The 12,688-nt window shown below is 39.1% G+C and overlaps 1 protein-coding gene across 1 annotated transcript; it reads left to right on the top strand.

Moving 5' to 3' along the window:
* The first annotated feature begins 377 nt into the window (after window positions 1-377).
* Window positions 378-11,997, top strand: NUDT19 (nudix hydrolase 19). The gene is made up of 4 exons (XM_075189203.1): window positions 378-474; window positions 3,148-3,949; window positions 7,366-7,573; window positions 9,493-11,997. The coding sequence occupies exons 2-4, from the start codon at window positions 3,221-3,223 to the stop codon at window positions 9,717-9,719; spliced, it is 1,164 nt and encodes a 387-aa protein (XP_075045304.1). The 5' UTR covers window positions 378-474; window positions 3,148-3,220; the 3' UTR covers window positions 9,720-11,997.
* Window positions 11,998-12,688: the final 691 nt, after the last annotated feature.

Raw genomic sequence — 12,688 nt, 5'->3', positions numbered from 1 at the left:
AAATATTTGCTATCTGTCCCTACTTTCCAGGTACAGTCTTAGGTCTTACAGATGTGTCTCTGCTTTGTTATTGTCTTTATAGTCCCTATGTTTTAAAATTGACCACCTGTACTATATAAATTCTTTCCACTCCCACACCCCCAGGCTCAATAAATCCATGTCAATCATTTTGTAAATGCAAATGCCTGATTAGTTTCTATGGTTTTAGTACAGATTTGCACCTTTCAACGATGTTAGTAAATAACCCTCCCACATGTCATGTTATCATAAAATAATTATAAAAGACCAATATGGTATTAAAACAGATGCTGTTATTCATCCGAGTCACACGGGGGCGCTGCTGTACCCTCACCGCATAGTGAGTGCTGTCACTGAGATGGGCGCCGCTCGGCATTCTGGGAGTTGTAGTCACAGACCTGTCACAACTAATGGCTGCCTCCTGGCTATGATACAGTAGGAAGGACACAAGTTCAGGTAACATTCTGTCTTGGTTGTGTTATGTTTATACTATTACATACAATATACTCTATAATTAGTTCTTACCCCTGTGCTCAATGTGTTCATATAATTTAAATGTTAATATATATGTATTAAATGCATTGCATTCCTAGTATGTACGTGTTTGTATATGTCTCTTGTTATCTGATCACCCCACACTAGACGAGCTTTGCTCCTGCTGATAACAGGGTAGATGTAACATATATATATATATATATATATATATATATATATATATATATATAGGTTTTTAGTAACATTATTTTCTGTGTGTACCCAGTATGGAATGTAATGGCTCCTAAACATTATAATATTCCAATTAAACAGTTATTTATTTTTCCCTGTTATAGCACTGTTCTAATATTGTCCTTGATTGGACTGTAGTCCTGGAACATTTGTAGCTCCTATTCATTAATTACCTTCTGGCAAGTTGCACTTTTTTTTTTAACTTAGAGCATAAGCACAGGTGCCAACAGGAACAGAACACCTTGTTGCTGGTAAACTTTTCTACATGTTTACCAAACATGGCTATAATCTTTTTTTTTATTTTTTTGTTTTGCATATTTGATACTTATCTTTAATACATATTATGGTGATAAACTCCAGAGAACAATAATGGGTAGTAATGTTTACATACAGAATAATAGAAATTGTACTGTACTGTTGGCCATTTGTGAAAATAGGGACATTTCTTAAAACCTGTGATTGTCCCTGGAAAAAGGTGTCAACTATATGTATTGAAATGAAGTCAATGTCAATCATGGATCAGTAAGTGGTTAGGATTAGTAAGAATGGACATTTAAATATTAACTGTATTAAAATAACTCAATTTAAAAACACATATGTATGGCCCAAATATATGGGATTCTCATTGTTTAGAGTTAGGACCACCCTATTAGCAAAAGCGCCTTGGTGTGATGGGTGGCTTTAACATACATTTGCAAATGTGTGCAACTAAGACTTTTGCATTTTTATCTACAGTAGAAATGACAGGTCTTTTGCTGGCTATAGCAGTGTGCTGGGGGAACATTGTGTGTGTTTGTTCCTTTTAGAATAACCCCACCCTTTCAAGCACCTGCTATAGCCTATAAACTGATTGAGCAGCTTCCACTTCTGTATTAAAATAAGTATTGCAACAATGAAAAACTAAGTGATAACATATCACTTTACATGGTCAGCAATACCAAATAACAGGAATGCTGGATCTGTGGGGTGTGACCTTCCATTCTAAAGATTATCCGCTTATATCAGGGACTGGCTCAGGTCGAGGCCACTGGCGCATGTGTTAACACCTCTTGCGCACTATATTTGAAAGCCGAGTCCTGGGACTCAAATGATGTTGCAGAATTAATATATTAAATTAGAGCCAAACAGTTAAATAGCAACTTTATCGGTGCACTGGACACATTTAATGTTGCGTATCATTCTATTACAGCAAAAATTAATATTCTATATATTTATAATAAAATCTACCACTGATGTAAGGTTCTGTTGATAGCAGCATAGAATTGAATACTTGGCACGCATACTAAGGTAAAACAAATTATATACAGCAAAAATGTAATGTGCACAGTATGACAAAACAACCTATGAAACTGTGTCTTCAAATGCCTCCATATACACTCACATAAACCCCAGACAGCTAATATGTCAACACAGCCTCCATTTATCCTCATGCTACCACATAGCCAGTGTACATTAATATAACCTCTCATGTCACTATATAGTCAATACTATGCCCCCAATTAGCCAATATGCCAATATAGTTTTATATGCCTGTTTATAGAATATGGAGGAATAGGAGACTATTTCATACATCCTCCTTGTGCCTCTCCTTCTCCCATGGCCCAGGGTACTCACCAGTACTATCTCCAGGGTGGCCAAGAGAAATCTCGGGCCCCTATACAGCAACTTTTTGGAGCCCCTTCCATAGGCACAGAAGAGGGTGGAGCCACATCAAATGGGTGGCCCCTCCCACTTCAGAGCCAGTACTTTGGCTCTGCTTCCATCCCTTTCGGTGCCCCTGACTGTGTCTTTAGGAGAAGCAGTGGTGGTAGGGGTTGGTGTTTCTTCTGCTTCTCTCTCCCCCGCTCCTTGTTCATGGTATGTAACTTATATTGTCACTGCACTTATATAGTATTGGCGTTGCGGCCTCACAGCACTGGGGTCATGGGTTCAAGTCCTACCAGGACCCCATATCTGTTTGTAGTTTGTCTGTTCTCTCTGTATTTTGTGGATCTCTTCTTGCGCAGTCCAAAAACATACTGGTAAATTGGCTTTCAACAAAAATGGACCCTAGTGTGTCTTTGTGTCTGTGGTAGGGAATTTAGACTGTTAGCTCCAATGGTGCAGCGACTGAGCGTGCCCAGTTGGCTGCCTCATCATCCACAACAATGTAAAGTGGTCCTATTGTGGGAAAGCCATTATATAAATAATTATTACAAAATATACATAACGTTTCAAGGGTCTCCTCCTCTTCGTTAACGAAAACAAACAGGTATCTTTGTAGGCTAGAAGACATGAAGGTTCAAGAATACGTGTTTAATATTTTTTAGGACAGAGCAATGTAATGGCCATTCAGTCTTTGTGTATGGTAATGTACAATTTGAAGGGGCTTATCAATTAACACATTAATTTTTTTGCCTACAGCCAGCGTTTCATTAGAATACCGAATGAGCAACATACCATATAGTAGTTTCTGTTTCAATCCGCGATTGGTAAAATGAACAACACCTTAAGACACTGGAAAGAAGCTGCCACCCTAATTTTAGCGGCTGGATCCCAACATGGAAACATCATTCCAAAAGTGATGACTCAGGTGGCCAGAAATGACAACCAGAAGAAAAACAATTTTGATTATGAAGTTCTGCTACTGAAACGCAGCCAGAAAAGTGGATTCATGCCAAATGCCTTTGTGTTTCCCGGAGGCCTTGTAGAGGCTTCCGATTTTTCCAACGAATGGGTGAAACTGTTTGAGAGACACATCCAGAAACCCAACTTTGGCTTAGGTGTGGTGAACCAGCCGTCCAGCACTCGATCCCCCATGTTCCTTACGGACAGAACCAAATTTGGCTCGCTGATTCCCGGAGAGGTCGCTTTCCGCATCTGCGCCATAAGAGAGACGTTTGAAGAGTCTGGTGTTTTATTAGTCGTTCCTGAGGACTCAACCATTGAAGACAACCAGAATTGCGCAGATGCCTATCGACAAAATCTAGACGCAGTTGCCAGGTGGAGAGAGGAGGTTCAGGATAATCCGAAGCAGTTTATTGAGATGTGCAAGGAGCTACGATGTGTTCCCAACATCTGGGCCCTGCATGAGTGGGGCAACTGGCTGACCCCCTTGTTCTCTAAGAGTTCTAAGGCCAGGCGCTACGATACAGCGTTCTTCATCTGCTGTCTACCAAGCAAGCCGATCGCCACAGATGATCAGAAAGAAGTCTCCGGATTCAAAGTGAGTTGTAAACCATTAAGTAACAGCACTGTGGCTCAGTGGTTAGCACTTCTGCCTCACAGCACTGGGGTCATGAGTTTGATTCCCGACTCTGGCCTTATCTGTGTAGAGTTTGTATGTTCTCCCTGTGTTTGTGTGGGTTTCCTCCAGGTGCTCCGGTTTCCTCCCACACTCCAAAAACATACTGTAGGTTAATTGGCTGCAATCAAAAATTGACCCTAGTCTCTGTCTATCTCCCTCTTTGTCTGTCTGTCTGTGTCTGTGTGTGTCTATATTAGGGAATTTAGACTGTAAGCTCCAATGGGGCAGGGACTGATGTGAGTGAGTTCTCTGTACAGCGATGCGGAATTAGTGGCGCTATATAAATAAATGATGATGATTAAGTAAAAGCTCAGAACTGTACCCCCAATACTTTGTGATTTCTACCTCACAGACAGATGATGCTGTGTGTAGGTCATACGTGTGCATGCGATCCCACTTCATGGAGAGGAAAGCCTTAAGATAAAGATACCATTAGATACACAATGTTAGAGAGTGTATCTAACCAATGGCAAGAGATAGAAAAGGACTTGTATCCACAAAGTAGACTCTTTGGGTCTATTATGGCTTGTTTAGGTTGAAAACAAAATAGAGAGTGGAGAATATAACCTTAAAAAGATGTTTTTATAAGGGGCTCCCGGTGTCATTATCATGTCTATTTCAGTGATGGGTAACTGATTATATTCAGTGGCCCTCTAACCTTCAAAAGGGCCACACATTACCCTAATTCTCAGTAATAAGTTAAAACAATAAGTGTAATCAAAGAAACAGACCTCTATCTGTAATAACGTATCAGCAGGCATTTTATACAAGTGTTACAAGTTATAACACACACATCTGACATTAAAGCAGGTAGGAGCTGGGGCCGCAGGTGATTGGTCGTAGGGCCAGCTGTTGCCCATCACTGGTCTATATGATGCAATTGACAACATCTGGTGAATGTTGTTGCAATGCAACATGTTATTTTCGGACATTGCTCATTTAAAATTGGAGTCTGGTCTATATTATATAATTTTGTTTTTAATAATTGTATTTAATGAAGACATACATGTCCTATCTCCTTGTTGATGCTGTAAGAATCTTAGTACTGTATATGATCAACTTCTGGGGGTAAATATATCAAGCTGCCAGTTTGAAAAGTGGAGATGTTGCCTATAGCAACCAATCAAATTCTAGCTATCATTTTGTAGAATGTACTAAATAAATGATAGCTGGAATCTGATTGGTTGCTATAGGCAACATCTTCACTTTTCAAATCTGCTGCAAACTCGCAGCTTGATACATTTACCCCCTGGTCTCTTATTCTGTACAACGGGGGCCTGATCTTCATGCATGTGCCTATTGTTTTAAACCAGAAGAGTGTGACAGGGGCCACGACTGATATACTGTCTAATATCTAAACGCAGAGTGTGTGTCTGTCATTATACAATGTGGGGGTTTCCTCAACCTTTAATATTCTCACAGGAGGTTATGCATAGAAAAATCTTAATTTTTTTTTTTTTAAGTAGCTGTGGAAACTTTTGCAGATTTATTTGTGAATGTTACTAGTACCTTATATTTCAGGTCTTGTGGTCTTTTAAACAAGTTGTTAACTTCAGTCCATACCACCATCTCAGTAGCTTCCCTCCTGAAGTAGCGATTTCTAGGGCCGACATTGTATTCAGCACAGGTCACTTCTAGCAGTGAGCTCCCAGAAGCAAATCTCTGCAATGTCTCCAGTCATGGCCAAAAGTTTTGAGAATGACACAAGTATTGGTTTTCACAAAGTTTGCTGCTTCAGTGTTTTTAGACCTTTTTGTCAGATAAAAAGTATATGGTATACTGAACTAAAATTGCATGCATTTCATAAGGGTCAAAGGCTTTTATTGACAGTTACATTAAGTTTATGCAAAGAGTCAATATTTGCAACGTTGACCCTTCTTTTTGAAGACCTTCTTTTAGATTGACAATGCCCTGTCATGTTGTCAATCAACTTCTGGGCTATATACTGACTGATGGCCGCCCATTCTTGCCTAATCAATCCTTCAAGTTTGTCAGAATTTGTGGGTTTTGTTTGTCCACCCGTCTCTTAAAGATTGACCACAAGTTCTCAATGGGATTAAGTTCTGGGGAGTTTCCTGACCATGGACCCAAAATTTTGATGTTTTGATCCCCGAACCACTTAATTATCACTTTTGCCTTATTCTATGGTCCTCCATCATGCTGGAAAAGGCATTGTTCGTCACCAAACTGTTCTTGGATGGTTGGAAGAAGTTGCTCTTGGAGGATGTTTTGGTACCATTCTTTTATTCATGGCTGTGTTCTTAGGCAAAATTGTGAGTGAGCCCACTCCCTTGGCTGAGAAACAACCCCACACATGAATGGTCTCAGGATGCTTTACTGTTGGCATGACACAGGACTGATGGTAGCGCTCACCTTTCTTTCTCCGGACAAACGTTTTTCCAGATGCCCCAAACAATCTCAAAGGGGATTCATCAGAGAAAATGACTTTACCCCAGTCCTCAGCAGTCCAATCCCTGTACCTTTTCCAGAATATCAGTCTGTCCCTGATGTTTGTCCTGGAGAGAAGTGGCTTCTTTTCTGACCTTCTTGACACCAGGGCATCCTCAAAAATCTTCGTCTCACTGTGCGTGCATATGCACTCACACCTGCTTGCTGCCATTCCTGAGCAAGTTCTGCACTGGTGGTGCCCCGATCCCGCAGCTGAATCAACTTTAGGAGATGGTCCTGGTGCTTGCTGGGCGTTTTTGGGTGCCCTGAAGCCTTGTTCACAACTATTGAACCTCTCTCTTTGAAGTTCTTGATGATCCAATAAATGGTTGATTTAGGTGCAATCTTACTTGCAGTAATATCCTTGCCTGTGTAGTCCTCTTTGTGCAAAGCAATGATGACTGCACGTGTTTCCTTGTAGATAACCATGGTTAACAAAGGAATGATTTCAAGCACCACCCCCCTGAAATGCAGTGAAAATGTTGTTTTTGGGATAAAGTTCATTGTCATGGCAACGAGGGACTTTGAAATTAATTGCAATTCATCTGATCACTCTTCATGACATTCTGGAGTATATGCAAATTGACATCATAAAAACTGAGGCTTTGTGAAAAATAACATTTGTGTCATTCTCAAAACTTTTGACCATGACTGTGGTCCTCCTGATTGGACCAGTGTCACAGCCAGTCAAAGCAGGCACCCCATTCAACCCTTTAAGAACTTATTTTGTTAATACCTTTTAACATGTTTATTGGAGAAAGATAAGGCTAAAATTTGCTCTCATCATGGGAATTTGTGTCCAGTGAAGAATAACTTGTTATACATATTATCAGACATTCTATTCCTGTGTCTTCATGTACTGCAACCGTAGTGTATTTATATTTTAGTGGTGGACACCGGAGGAAGCCATAGACGAATATAGATATCAGCAAACCTGGATCCCACCTCCTCAATTCTACAACTTAAGCAGATTGTGTAACTTCACAACGATTAAGGAGTTACAGAGGTTCAGCCTACAGCGCGCCCTGGAAGGCTGCGAAAGATGGTTGCCGGTTATGGTTCATGTCGAAGACGGGATGTTACATACGCTGCCAGGTATAACTTATGTGAATTAAGCTGACCTCTGTGTGGAAAAAAACATATGACTATTTTACCATGGAAATTATCTCTAGGTGAAAGTGCTTCACATACAGCGGACAAATAGTTATGATAATCATTGTGGGGTAATTGCAAAACAGTGAACAAATGTTTATCATTTAAATACTATTGAATTTAAAAAAATGGCTTTAAATAAAAAGTACAGGACTTATTAATTAAATAATGGGATGTTTAAAATAATGTATATTGGGATCAAGATATGGTGTATTTAAATTTGCACAGCATAGATTGAAACCTTTATAAACATTACTGGTACATTTGCATGTTTATTTAGCAGTAAATCTAAAACTTGTATTAAATCATAATGTTTATAGTCTCCTAATTAGGAAGATAATTTTCGTCCCATGCCACTACAGGAAGATCTTGACTGTTGAACAGGTATCAAAAAAATCCACCAAAACCAGCCAATTACATTTTAGGTGATTGCTTAAAATGGGAGTTTTTGGCTGCTTACCAGTTGTAATACATTAACTTATGTTTTTAGCCTGTGAATAATCTATATCTATGCACAATAAGTTGTGGACTGTAGTTAGTTTCTTGTTTGGAGACAATCTATGATTGGTGAACTTTTTCCTGGAAATATTGTTAACATTCAGTGGTGTTGAGAGATCATAAACCCAGTGGAATAAAACCGCAGGTATGGCTAGGGAGTCTAGGACTATTGTATACCTGAACAGAATAGGCTTTGTACTCAGCAGAGGAATTGTGGGTTCATGTTTTCATCAGCGGCAGTGAAAATGCCCAAACTGTGGCTTGTGACCCTATCCATGTAAAACGTGGACCAATGAAGAAGTAATGTCGTACAGTTTCCTGTCTGGTAAATTAAGGTTCTGTTCAATCCACAAGAAGCTACGTTATAGCCAAGATTCACCCTTTGTTGGTGGAATTCGGAAGGAAGGGAGGGGAGGTTGTCGGTGAAGGACGGGAACAAGAAGCAACATGTCCTTTAGTTTAGAAGCCCAGAGACCTATTTTAGATATGATATGATCATTGGTCTGTAACATTGACCCAGCATTCATATTTTTAATACACTTGGGGCTAGATTTACTCAACTGCGGGTTTGAAAAAGTGGAGATGTTGCTTATAGCAGCCAATCAGATTCTAGCTGTCATCTATTTAGTGCACTTTACAAAATGACAGCTAGAATCTGATTGGTTGCTATAGGCAACATCTCCACTTTTTCCAACCCGCAGTTTAGTAAATATACCCCTTGGTATAAAAATGACAAACTTAGAATTGTTATTTAATGTAATCAGAGCAAAACAAATTTGGGAACATTATAATACTATACATTATTTTTGTGTGTGTGTCTATTAGCCATCCAATTGTTAAATACTATACATATATCAGATAGGACTGGATATAATTGTTGTGATTTTTTCCCCTCAAGTTAATATTTTAATACTAAACAGCTGGGGGGTTTCATAGGAAGTCTGCAATGTGGACACATTTTACATGCTGGAACAAACTGTTTAAGCTCATAACCCATAATAGTCATTATACAAATTGCCACGTCTGTGTTTTCTGTTTTCCTTATTGTACTTGACGTTTGGAATGTTTTTAGACTTATTTTTCCCAGCATGTTACACAACTTTGTGCTTCATGTTTTTTCGTTTTGGTTCCTTGACAATATAGAGTGGGAGTTTGACTGTATGTTCTCATAAGTAAACAATCGTAGATACAAGGTAATAGCGTTTTTTTTTTTTTTACTGATATAAGACATAAAGTACTGAGAACTAATTGCAGTTATATAGGTTTAACCTCCTTGGGCTTTCAAAATTATTATTAGATCTTCTGTGAAAAGAAGGACCTGTCGTATTTGATGTATATACCTGATTTCTGTGTTTATTTGGTAGGAGATGAACTATACCCCGATGATCCTGACGTCACAGGAGAACTGCAAAAAATGTACTCCACGGATAGAACGTGTGAAGATATCGCCCGGGAAGGAGGACGCCTCCATCGGATGTTACTTCAAAACGGCGTGTCGTACTTCTATATAAACACAGAGCCAAAATATAAGCACGTCAACCCGCTCATAACAGATATAAGTCAAAGTACAGAGCCCAAGAGCAAGATGTGAATATAAAGGAAAATATGATATGGGTGGGGATTCAGTTGGCCGCGGGGTGGCGCGATGCATCGCCTCTAAAATTTTCTTCTCAAAACTCCGCTTCCCTCGTGTCACCTAGAACTGTAAGAACAAAATGAGTGAAGATTCTGTACAGAATTGGCCGGCAATGTGCGCAGCCGGACACTGAGGCAAAGATCAGCGGCACCTCACGGCCAATTGAATTTCCCTCTTAAGGATTCCCCGGAAAAGTGTATTTCCTGTAATTTGGAGCACAAAATCCCCCCATGTGTTTTCCCACACTGCCATTAACATTCCTCTCCTCACTAAATTATTTTGCAGAGCTCCTCTTAGTAACTGTCACGATGCAGCTCTTACCTGAGCCTGCGTGACGTGTGACAAATGGTTAATCAAACAACAATCACCTGGTCTGTTTAAAAATGATTAAAGCTCTCCCCGTCTGTCCCACACACTAACTTTGCCTTACCAATTATGCCACCACCAAGTTTTTTTGTTCTGAAGAGCTGACACTCTTACTGTATAAGCCTTCGGTACTCTCTTTAATCTATTACAATTTACTTTAATCAGAGTTATCATAAACCAAATGATCTCCCCTGACCCAGAGTTATCATAAACCAAATGATCTCCTCTGTTTGAACTATGTAGCGTTCTAAAACCAAGCTAAGGGTGATGCATGTATTTGTAAGACCACAGAGACATGAACTTATTAAGTGTAATTTAATATGGAAAATAAATCCACAATGCTTAAGATGAAAAACAATTAACAAAATTACATACAAAGATGTAATACAATAGTTTATTGTAAAATAAAATGGAATAATCAACATAAAATGTTAAACTCAGAAATGAACAAGTTTTCTGCTTGCTGGGAGAACAGGAAGGAAGGGACAGTTCAGTGAACCAATCTGCTAGATTTACTGGACATTTTAAACATGCTACAGGAACCCACAGCCCATTCCCCCATTCCTGTGATGTCAGACTTAGAAAGTCCGTGTAAATGAAAATTAGTTTTTTATGACCTTTTTTCAAACACCTTTCAAGTCAGGGTTTATTTACACTGGCCTAACTTTCTTACCAGAATGTCCTACAAAGATAATAGTACCGCCACACATCATGTCATAGGTTTCCCTTCATTTACATACTACACAGGACTCCTGTAAATATGATATTTGAGAAAATATGACATTTTTCTTTGTCCTTATTCCCCTTCATTCAAACTTATCCCAGCTGCTCAGTCACCCAGTTGAGATGTCCTGAGATCTCACAAAATCATCAAGAATGTGAGGGACTGGTTTTGGCATATTATTGATACTGATGTAACCTTAGAGAGAGATTTCAAGTATTTGAGCTTTTATGACCCGTGCCATAAATTGCTATTGGGTACTCATTGGTACTCTCTATCCATAAGTACTTAATTGGTAGAGCAGAAGAGTTTAGAAACCAAATCAAAGAGATAAAGTAATTTAGTCTTCCCCTCCTTGATTTTAACCCATGGCTGCACAGAGATCATCTGAGCCACACCAAGCTAATACCAAAAAGTAATTAACAAACACATATTAGCCGTTTTATATGACTAGTAATTAGCTTCTATATGACTTGAAGAAGAAACTCTGCATGTATGAAAAAATTACCTAAATTCAGCAATAATTATACTTGTTTTTTCTTTACTTTCTTTAAATTGGAACTTTGTGGATAACAATTTCTCGATAAGTATATAACTGCATAATTATAGATCAAACTTGAGATCAAGTTCCGCACTGCCTGATCACCTCTCCTGAGGAATGATACCACAGATATTACAGAGTTTGTTGGTAAATTATGACATTTTCAGTTGTTCACCAGTTTTATTGTCCTTGTTAAAACATACCCCTATACCAATGTTCCTGAGAATCAAGCCTGTCAAGAAACCAGGAAGTAATTAAATCAGTGAAATATGATGTATCTACCTCACAAAGTGCCTCAGTGATATCTCTAGTTCCAGTTTGATCCAGCCAACAAAATGGCTACCTGTACTGTGTTCTAGGCAATAGGCGCGTTTTAAAATAATAATGACAGTCCATTAGAAACCTTGGCATTGACTATATGCACAACTCCATAAATACATATTCACCAGGAATCTAGATATAAAGTTGATCAAGAAAATTGTTCAGAAAATAATATGATTAAAGGAATAATTGTTTACAGGTCTTAACAACCTAGTATATTGTAAATAACGTCTGTTTCTAGTGTTTATTTTGAATGGAAATTAAAAAGGCGAAGCTTAATCTCATCTAGCAAGCAATTTTCTTTTGTTTTTAATCAAACTGCAGTGTGTCATTTAGGAATCTTGGTGTCTTTATCCTCTTTAATTGCCTAGTTAGCTGTCACGGGCACTAGGAGTCTTGGCCCAGGATATCACCAGATGATGTTCTTACCAGAGTAATATAGCTGGTACTATGGTCCTCTGGTAGCAGGGTGACAACGGAACAGGAGAATCAGCAGATGGTGAGTGAATGCTCAAGGAAAGTCTATGACTAGCAGCAACTGGTAATGACTTAGATGTATGAACACGAGGGACCAGATGGACAAGTAAACGTGAGGAGAGTCAGTGGTCTGCGTACAGCAAGTTGTACCACTGCTATAGTGAGGAGGAATGTCCAGGAGTAGAGAGGAGGTAGTGAAAGTCAGTGGTCTGCGTATAGCAAGTTGTACCACTGTCTATAGTGAAGGAATGGGTTCCAGGTGCAAGTAGGTAACGGGGAAGTCAGTGGTCTGCGTTCAGCAAGTTGTACCACTGCTATATATATGTGAGGAGGGGCACGAGGAGATGAATGGAATACAGAGGATACACGGGGGGCACAAGGAACTTGATCCCATGATGATAACCACAATACAATAATAACTGACAAGCGCTGCTTGAAGTATACAAAGTCACTATAGAGATCCAGGTAATAGGAAACAAAGTCAATAGTAACAATAGC

Source organism: Mixophyes fleayi, chromosome 10 (assembly GCF_038048845.1).
Source record: "Mixophyes fleayi isolate aMixFle1 chromosome 10, aMixFle1.hap1, whole genome shotgun sequence".
In the NCBI taxonomy this organism is placed as follows: domain Eukaryota; kingdom Metazoa; phylum Chordata; class Amphibia; order Anura; family Limnodynastidae; genus Mixophyes; species Mixophyes fleayi.
The sequence above is the reverse complement of the archived record's forward strand: the minus strand, read 5'-3'. Positions and strand labels throughout refer to the sequence as shown.

What these genes read in the sequence shown, in the direction of transcription:
- NUDT19 (XM_075189203.1), top strand. Translation starts at nt 3,221, where the DNA reads ATGAACAACACCTTAAGACACTGGAAAGAAGCTGCCACCCTAATTTTA. An exon ending in AAGAAGTCTCCGGATTCAAA is followed by an intron (nt 3,950 to 7,365) that starts GTGAGTTGTAAA and finishes TTTATATTTTAG; the next exon opens with TGGTGGACACCGGAGGAAGC. An exon ending in GATGTTACATACGCTGCCAG is followed by an intron (nt 7,574 to 9,492) that starts GTATAACTTATG and finishes TTTATTTGGTAG; the next exon opens with GAGATGAACTATACCCCGAT.